This window comes from Oncorhynchus masou, chromosome 29 (assembly GCF_036934945.1).
Source record: "Oncorhynchus masou masou isolate Uvic2021 chromosome 29, UVic_Omas_1.1, whole genome shotgun sequence".
NCBI classification, from domain to species: Eukaryota; Metazoa; Chordata; class Actinopteri; order Salmoniformes; family Salmonidae; genus Oncorhynchus; species Oncorhynchus masou.
In genome coordinates, this window is record NC_088240.1 from 23464714 (window position 1) to 23473646 (window position 8933).

At 41.7% G+C, this 8933-nt stretch overlaps 1 protein-coding gene across 3 annotated transcripts; it reads right to left on the bottom strand.

Moving 5' to 3' along the window:
• Window positions 1–68: 68 nt before the first annotated feature.
• Window positions 69–8506, bottom strand: lacc1 (laccase (multicopper oxidoreductase) domain containing 1). 3 transcript variants are annotated; one of them, XM_064944318.1, is made up of 6 exons: window positions 7817–8506; window positions 6699–6750; window positions 5080–5179; window positions 3585–3753; window positions 3252–3477; window positions 69–1674 (listed from the first exon to the last, which is right to left on the bottom strand). In XM_064944318.1, exons 1-6 carry the CDS (start codon window positions 8343–8345, stop codon window positions 1467–1469), a joined length of 1284 nt encoding a protein of 427 aa, XP_064800390.1. In that variant the 5' UTR covers window positions 8346–8506; the 3' UTR covers window positions 69–1466. The 3 variants fall into 3 exon arrangements, with proteins under 3 accessions (XP_064800390.1, XP_064800389.1, XP_064800391.1); XM_064944317.1 differs by lacking the exon at window positions 6699–6750 and having other exon boundaries at window positions 5080–5258; XM_064944319.1 differs by lacking the exon at window positions 6699–6750 and having other exon boundaries at window positions 7817–7834.
• Window positions 8507–8933: the final 427 nt, after the last annotated feature.

Genomic DNA, 8933 nt, shown 5'->3' on the forward strand with positions numbered 1-8933 from the left:
TCTGTCTCTCCCCTCTCTCTGTGTGGCTAGGTTATTATATTAGGACAGATTAAGCACAGCTGTTGGTCTTAATTAGTCAAGTTTAATTAAAGTAGCTGGTGTGGAACTTATACAATGCAGTGAAGATGTGTTTAACGGTAGCTTTAATAGACCATGGCCTCATAAAACACTAAAATACAAGATCATACAAGATAGAGAGACTTTATATGCCTTGCTATGGAGGTTCTTTTAATCAAACTTTCTATATTGGGTTTTCATTTATGTGCACCCCACATGGCCTATTCATACAGATGTGATTCCTGAGATCTTTCAAATAAAGAGATTGAGACAAAGATAAACACACAATGCATTATTGTATTTGTGTGAGGATACAGTATTATTTTGGTGGTGCTATCGCCACCTTTTGATATATCAGATTTCCTGCTACTGTATTTCTGTGGAACCAAAATAATTCTGTATCCTCACACAAACACAATAATGCATTGTGTATGAATAAGTGTTTGCATATGAATTAAATATTCATGGAAAGATTAATCATATCTGGAGTGTACCGCTTTTATGTTGCATGCAACTTTACCACAGACAGATATGGCTACATGTGCATTTAATATACAGTACCAGTCAAATGTTTGGACACTCATCTACTCATTCAAGGGTTTTTCTTTATTTGTACTATTTTCTACATTGTAGAATAATAGTGAAGACATCAAAACTATGAAATAACACATATGGGATCATGTAGTAACCAAAAAAGTATTAAACAAATCAAAATATGTTATATGTAAGATTCTTCACAGTAGCCACCCTTTGCCTTGACGACAGCTTTAATCACGCTTGACATTCTCTCAACCGGCTTCATGAGGTAGTCACCTGGAATGAAACAGGAACAAGAACAGCTCAAATAAGCAAAGAGAAAATACAATCCATAATGACTTTAAGACATCAAAGTCAGTCAATGTGGAAAATTTCAAGAACTTTTAAGTTTTAAGTTAAACCATCGTGTCTTTGTGAGACGCAGAGTAGGTGAACGGATGATCTCTGCATGTGTGTTTCCCACCGTGAAGTATGGACGAGGATGTGGGATGCTTTGATCGTGACACTGTCAGTGATTTATTTAGAATTTAAGGCACACTTAACCAGCATGGCTACCACAGCATTCGAGTGGCGCAGAGATACGCCATCCCATCTGGTTTGCACTTAGTGGGATTATCATTCCTCATGAAGCTGGTTGACAGAATGCCAAGAGTGTGTAAAGCTGTCATCAAGCCAAAGGGTCACTACATTGAAGAATCTCAAATATAAAATATATTAAACACGTTTTTGATTACTACATGATTCCATATGTTATTTCATAGGTTTGATGTCTTCACTATTATTCTACAATGTAGAAAATAGTCCAAATAAAGAAAAACCCTGCAATGAGTAGATGTTCTAAACCTTTTGACTGGTAATGTACATAAATGAATTCAGTGTTCTGAACTACTGAAACAGTCAGTAGTTCCTGTTTCGTCCATCCACAGGAAGCCGATCTGCGTTCCGAAGTTAAGCCCGTCCCTGACGTGGGAGAAGAAGGCCTCAGGGTGACAGGATGTGCACAGGGTCACGCTCGGCCTGTCAGCCACCGTGTCATCATGGATACGCTCAGGCAGGACCCCTTCCCTCTGGAGAAGTATTCTGGAATGGAGAACGTGGAAGTTTAAAAACACAGGAAAAGAAGAGACCCTGGTCTAAACAATGTAGATTATTCTACTTTAATTATTCCATGGTCAGCATGCCTTTAGGGTGAAATATGTGTTCAGAAGAAATACTGCCCCTTTAGTTGGACTCTCCATCATTCTGCTGGTTAGATTGGTAATCCATTAACCTGATGGGACTAATGATCATTTCAATAGTATCACCCTACACAACCAGTATCCACTCACAGAGATCACTTCCAGGGCATGACCTTTGTCTTTGCAATCAGATGAGTGGCTGAGGGGAACTGACTCTATGGTAGTAGATCAGGGAGAGTGGTAACCTGGTAACACCCTATAGGAAATCAATCAGGCGACTCTCCAGCCTAGCAGCACCTATCATAAAAACCACATCATAGATTGACCACATAGTGACCTCATTATTGACCCTGTGGAATTATTTCAACTGGGAGTCAAAGCTTTTTTTATCATCAGTGATTTAAGGACATTATGTCAGAGAAAGAGTGGTAAGGCTCAAGCAACTGAATGAAGATGAAAGTCGAATAGCGAAGTCGGGTGAAGTGCAACTGCGACAGCCGGAAGTCTGATATTTATAGATTTTTGTAAATTATTTTTATTACCACTTTTTCTCTCCAATTTTGTGATATCCAATTGGTAGTTACAGTCTTGTCCCATTGCTGCAACTCATATACGGGAGGTCGAGAGCCATGCATCCCCCAAAACACGACCCTGCCAAGCCAAACTGCTTCTTGACACACTGCTCGCTTAACCCGGAAGCCAGCCGCACCAATGTGTCGGAGGAAACACCGTACAACTGGCGACCGTGTCAGCGTGCATGCACCGGTCCGCCACAGTAGTCGCTAGAGAGCGATGGGACAAGGACATCCTGGCTGGCCAAACCCTCCCCTAACCCGGACGATGCTGGGCCAATTGTGCGTTGCCTTATGGGTCTCCCGGACGCAGCCGGCTGTAACACAGCCCGGGATCGAACCCGGATATGTAGTGCCTTAGACCGCTGCGCCCCTCGGGAGTCCCGGAAGTCAGATATTAATGTGGTTTTCCAACAGCAAGGCTCAGATCAACATGGCAGTGTTGCCAATGTTTAGAAAGGTTTTTCTTTCTATGTCTCCAACCCCCATATTGCACACTCACAAACTGGCATACTATATGTGTACAATGTACAATCAAGAAGTGACAGAGAGACTCAAATATCACATTCATTTGTATGTGTATACACGAAACATGACAAAGATGGTTCCTGTTTCAGTCATGTCTTTGATCACGTTTGCGTTGGTAAGAGACTAGTGATTGGTTGACAATAGAGCCTCCCACAATGCAGGCGATGGCTGCAGGAGGGAGCTGGTGTAGAGCAGCTGCAGAAACTTGCTCACAAGATGTTTGTAAAGTTCATGCAGCCGATATATAAACAGGCACAAGTCTGACCATTTTTATCCCCATAATGCAACACTTTGAAAGGCAGTGACCAACGATGTTTGAAAAAAGGGACCCGCTTGAACGCGCTATTTGTCTATGTGTTGTATAGTTGGCCAAACTAACCTGGTGGCTAGTCGTATGTTGACATGAGGCCTGGTCTCAGCCATGTCAGGAACACAGTCAGGGTGGATAGAGTAGAAGTCTGCAGCCTGCTCTCTCTCCAGTGTAAAGCAACAGGCCCCCACCGACGGCCCGATCGCCACGGTGACGTCACACGCCCTGCTGCCGAATCCCATCACCATGGCGTTGACTGTAGCCATGGCAACACCCATCAGGGTTCCTTTCCATCCTGACAGAGGGAAACACAAAGGAACACTTCATAATGACGCACCAGCAGACATCTTTCTACAGAATATTAATACTGTCTTGTACTTAAAGTGTATGTGTGTGTCTCACCAGCGTGAGCTACTCCGATGACCCTGGCCACGGGGTCAGTGAAGAGGAGGGGCATGCAATCAGCTCCTGGCGCAGCTATGACAACACCTCTCTGATTGGTTACGATGCCATCATAGTCGTGTGGCTCGTCTTCCTTTCCCATCACCCATACGTCACTGCTGTGGTTCACCTGGCAGAAACAGCTATTCAGCATTAACCACTTAATGATGTCAGTGATGTTTTCTACAACCCACTGGAGTGAGTGTTACACGATGTACAGGACACGTGCACTACCTCCCTGTGCCATAACGGTCTAGACCTCAATCAATCAAATGTATTTAATAAAGCCCTTTTTACATCAGCAGTTGTCACAAAGTGCTTTACAGATACCCAGCTTAAAACCCCAAAGTGCTTTACAGATACCCAGCTTAAAACCCCAAAGAGCTTTACAGATACCCAGCTTAAAACCTCAAAGAGCTTTACAGATACCCAGCTTAAAACCCCAAAGAGCACGCAATGCAGAGGCAGAAGCACAGAAACACTCCCTAAAAGGCAGGAACCTAAGAAAAACCCTAGAGGAACCAGTTTAAGAGGCGTGGCCTGTCAGAGTGCAAATTATGGGGGGCCCTGAATGAGACAAGAATGCCCCTAAATGCAACAAAGTCAACTTTGTGGGGTCTATAATTAATTCTAATTGAACCATTCTCCTATTTATTTAAAATGCTTTTTTTTTCTAGTGGTAAATATTAAAGGAGAAGTAAATCTAAATGTTTTATGTAAATGGCCTGTTATAGAACTTCCGACCAATGTTTCCTCTAATTTTTTTTCATTGTCAGCTAATTTCAGGTCTGCTGACTGCAAACTTGAACGTTGTGAAAATTCTGTGCAACTTCCGGTGCGTGTTTACCGTGAACACAGGCTGCACCCGCTTTAAGTTAAAACTAACAGTGGTCAAGTAGGCTACTGTGGCTATTTGACCATAATGTAGGCCTACCAGAGTGGCCTACCATCAAAAACTATGGAGAAAATGCATCCTATGTTGTTTATGAGAAACTTAGCCCAGCCGCGATTCACTTCCTCATTGCTTGTTGTGCAGTATCAGAGCACTCAAAATACATGAACAAAATGTCAAAAATACCCAAATATGTATTTTTAGAAACGGACACACTCTCAGTATAGTGATGTAGGTCTTTAGATGTTGTACACATGAAATTGTGTCATTTTGAACTTTATCCGCAACGTTACATTCCGTTTTGTGCAACTCGAGACGTTTACTATAGACACACGCTCCGCCTGCACCGCTGTGTGGGGAAACTTGACCAAAAGGGTTTCCAACTCTGGAGATAAAGTTAAGCGTGTGCACACACACATGAAGTCCCGTGAAAAAAATAAGAGACCCTTCGAATGTCACATTATAATTCACACTCTGGAGCCAGTCGACTTCTGGTTGACCTCTTGAGGCCATGTTACACTTACATCCAGGGATTAATTAATGTTATTTGCTGTGCTGTGATACCTTGACCAGGTGCAGGCGTCGGGGGTAGAACCCAGCCTTTTGGGCTAGTCGGCGGATGTTCTCTGCTACGAGGGTCATGGGGTCTCTGCGTCTGGAGCTACTGAACAGGTTGAGAGAGGAGAGGGTGGAGATGGAGGAAATACCTCCTGTACGTGTGGTGAATCCATGGGAGAAACAGTCTACACACACACACACACACACACACACACACACACACACACACACACACACACACAGTGGGGAGAGAACGCAAGTATTTCCTGTGACTGTGCCTCAAAACCAAATGTTTACCTGGCCCACCACTCCACCTTGAAATTGAACAGCCTGGTTTGACCAGGTCCACCTAAATCAGCTCAATGTCATTGAAGAATCCAAACAATCTAACCACTTCTGGGCAAATTGAAAAACTCTAAACAAACAACACAGAGTTATCTATTTAAAAACGGAGATGTATGGATAAACCTCCTCTCCAATCTTTTTCTCTCTATAACAAACAGCAAAACATATACATGATCAAAAACAAAACTTAGAGTTAACTATTGAAGTCTTCCAGAACTCACTGGATTATCCAATTACCTTGAATGAACTACAGGTCCAATTACAGACCCTCCAACCTAAAAAGACCTGTGGTGTTGATGGTATCCTCAATGAAGTGATAAAATATACAGACCACAAATTCCAATTGGCTATATTTAAACTCTAACATCATCCTTGGCTCTGGAATCTTCCCCAATATTTAGAACCAAGGACTAATCACCCCAATCTACAAAAGTTGAGACAAATTTGACCTCAATAACTACCGTGGGAGCAACCTTGGGAAAATCCTCTGCATTATCATTAACAGCAGACTAGTACATTTCCTCAGTGAAAGCAATGTACTAAGCAAATGTCAAATTGGATTTTTACCAAATTACCGTACAACAGACCACGTATTCACCCTGCACACCCTAATTGACAAACAAACAAACCAAAACAGAGGCAAAGTCTTCTCATGCTTTGTTGATTTAAAAAAAGCTTTTGACTCAATTTGGCATGAGGGTCTGCTATACAAATAGATGGAAAGTGGTGTTGGGGGGGGAAACATATGACATTATGAAATCCATGTACACAAACAAAATTGGCAAATAACACACACATTTCTTTCCACAGGGTCGTGGGGTGAGACAGGGATGCAGTTTAAGCCCCACCCTCTTCAACACATACATATATATATATATATATATACATATATATACATATATATACATATATATATACATATATATATATACATATATATACATATATATATACATATATATATATACATATATATATATATATATATAAACGAATTGGCGAGGGCACTAGAACAGTCTCCAGCACCCGGCCTCACCCTACTAGAATCTGAAGTCAAATGTCACTGTTTGCTGATTATCTGGTGCTTCTGTCCCCAACCAAGGATGGCCTACAGCAGCACCTAGATCTTCTGCACAGATTCTGTCAGACTTGGGCCCTGAAAGTCAATCTCAGAAAGACAAAAATAATAGTGTTCCAAAAAGGGTCCAGTTGCCAGGACCACAAATACAAATTCCATCTAGACACCGTTGCCCAAGAGCACACAAAAAAACTATACATACCTCGGCCTAAACATCAGCGCTACAGGTAACTTCCACAAAGCTGTGAACGAGCCTAGAGACAAGGCAAGAAGGGCCTTCTATGCCATCAAAAAGAACATGAAATTTGACATACCAATGAGGATCTGGCTAAAAATACTTGAATCAATATTATTTCCCTTTATGGTTGTGAGGTCTGGGGTTCGCTCACTAGCCAAGAATTCACAAAATGTGACAAACACCAAATTGAGACTCTTCATGCAGAAGAATTCACAAAATGGTCATGTTAATCCCAACCATCATGAGAAAACAAAAAAGATATTTACTTGACACATAGGAAATAATTAACAAACAAAAACAGGGCAAACTACAATGCTATTTGGCTCTAAACAGAGTACACAGTGGCAGAATACCTGACAACTGTGACTGACCCAAAAATTAAGGAAAGCTTTGACTATGTACAGACTCAGTGAGCATAGCCTTGCTATTGAGAAAGGCCGCCGTAAGCAGACCTGGCTCTCAAGAGAAGACGGGCTATGTGCTCACTGCCCACAAAATCAGGTGGAAACTGAGCTGCACTTCCTAACCTCGTGCCAAATGTATGACCATATTAGAGAGACATATTACACAGATCCACAAAGAATTAGAAAACAAAACCAATTTTGATTAACTCCCATATCTATTGGGTGAAATACCACAGTGTGCCATCACAGCAGCAAGATTTGTGACCTGTTGCCACAAGAAAAGGGCAACCAGTGAAGAACAAACACCATTGTAAAGACAACCCATATTTATGTTTATTTAGTTTCCCTTTTGTACTTTAACTATTTGCACATAATATGAAATTTGTCATGTCTTTATTCTTTTGGAACTTTTGTGAGTTAATGTTTACTGTTAATTTTGATAGTTTATTTCACTCGTGTTTATTATCTAGTTCACATGCTTTGGCAATGTTAACATGTTTCCTATGCCAATAAAGCCCTTACATAGAATTAAGAGAGAAGAGAGGTGCATGGAGGGAGGGGAGAGGGAGTGAAGAGGAAAGAGGGGAGGGACTGTTCACTGGTTGCTGAATTATAGTCTTCAGATAATTCAGCATAATATTACACTACAGTAATAGATACTGTATTACACACACCTACCTGAAATTAAAGTGGACCTCAGTATGGTGACGTCTCCTTTAGCTGGTAACTGCTGCAGAAAGCTTCTGACCTCCTCTCTGACCTCACTGCCAGGTGGAGCTAAAGGTGAGTCGCATTGCACATGACCAGGGCACGGGAGGTCATGTGATGTGATGTACTCAAATGTATACACTTCCGTGAAAAGTTGCTCAATGTATGCTTCAAACATCGGTCTCCTTTTTTTTGAGGTGAAGACCCGAACCGTTCGTAAGTCCAGTTGGTCCACGGCTAGTTTGAAACGGTACCAAGACTCCGTAACAGTGGTGTAGTCCAATACGTGGACGTTTGTCTTCTGACTAAAAAACGTTTCTAGCAAAGACATATTGTTCTCGCCGTTTGCATTACAACGTTGACCATGTGGTCCGAATAGTAGATATATCTGAAAGCCGACATCGCTCCTACCTGTGACGCTTTTTACTTGCCTCTCCACGCACAATCTGTGCTGCGGACACCGACAGTGAATTAGATCTATAATGAAGACTTCTGACATGTTGTCAAGTAAATGCAATAATGATATCCAATAAACGCAAATAACTTAACTAATAGATAAAAGCTTCTCTACAAGTGTGTTATGAATGATGCATTTCAAAGAGGCGATGTGCCTTTTTACGCAAAGAGGAACACATTTTCATGCGTCAACACGCCGCTTTCAGAAACTCCAGGGAGTTTGAACTTCCTCCTTGAATATCACTGTTCCCGCCCTCCGGGGTTGTCACTAGTTACCACCGCCACAAACGTCTCTATCGTACAAATTCATCAAAACAAAAAATAGATTTTTGGTCTTAATTTAAGGTCAGGTCAGGCATAATGTTAGCAGTGTGGTTAGGGTTAGGTTTAAATCATATTTTAAGAAGATAAATTGTAGAAATAGGCGGGGGTTGAGGCATAATTATGACTTTGTAGTTGTGGTAACTAGTGACGGCCGCCCCCGCGGAAATTCCAGCGCGGGGTTTCTGCGACGGACTGTACAGCGTTAACCCAATATAATCTTTGACCTTTCTGACTATCCCTCTTCAATCCCTTTTATTGTTTTGAAGACGCATAACTTCCTCATAGCCATATCATTCATACTGTATCA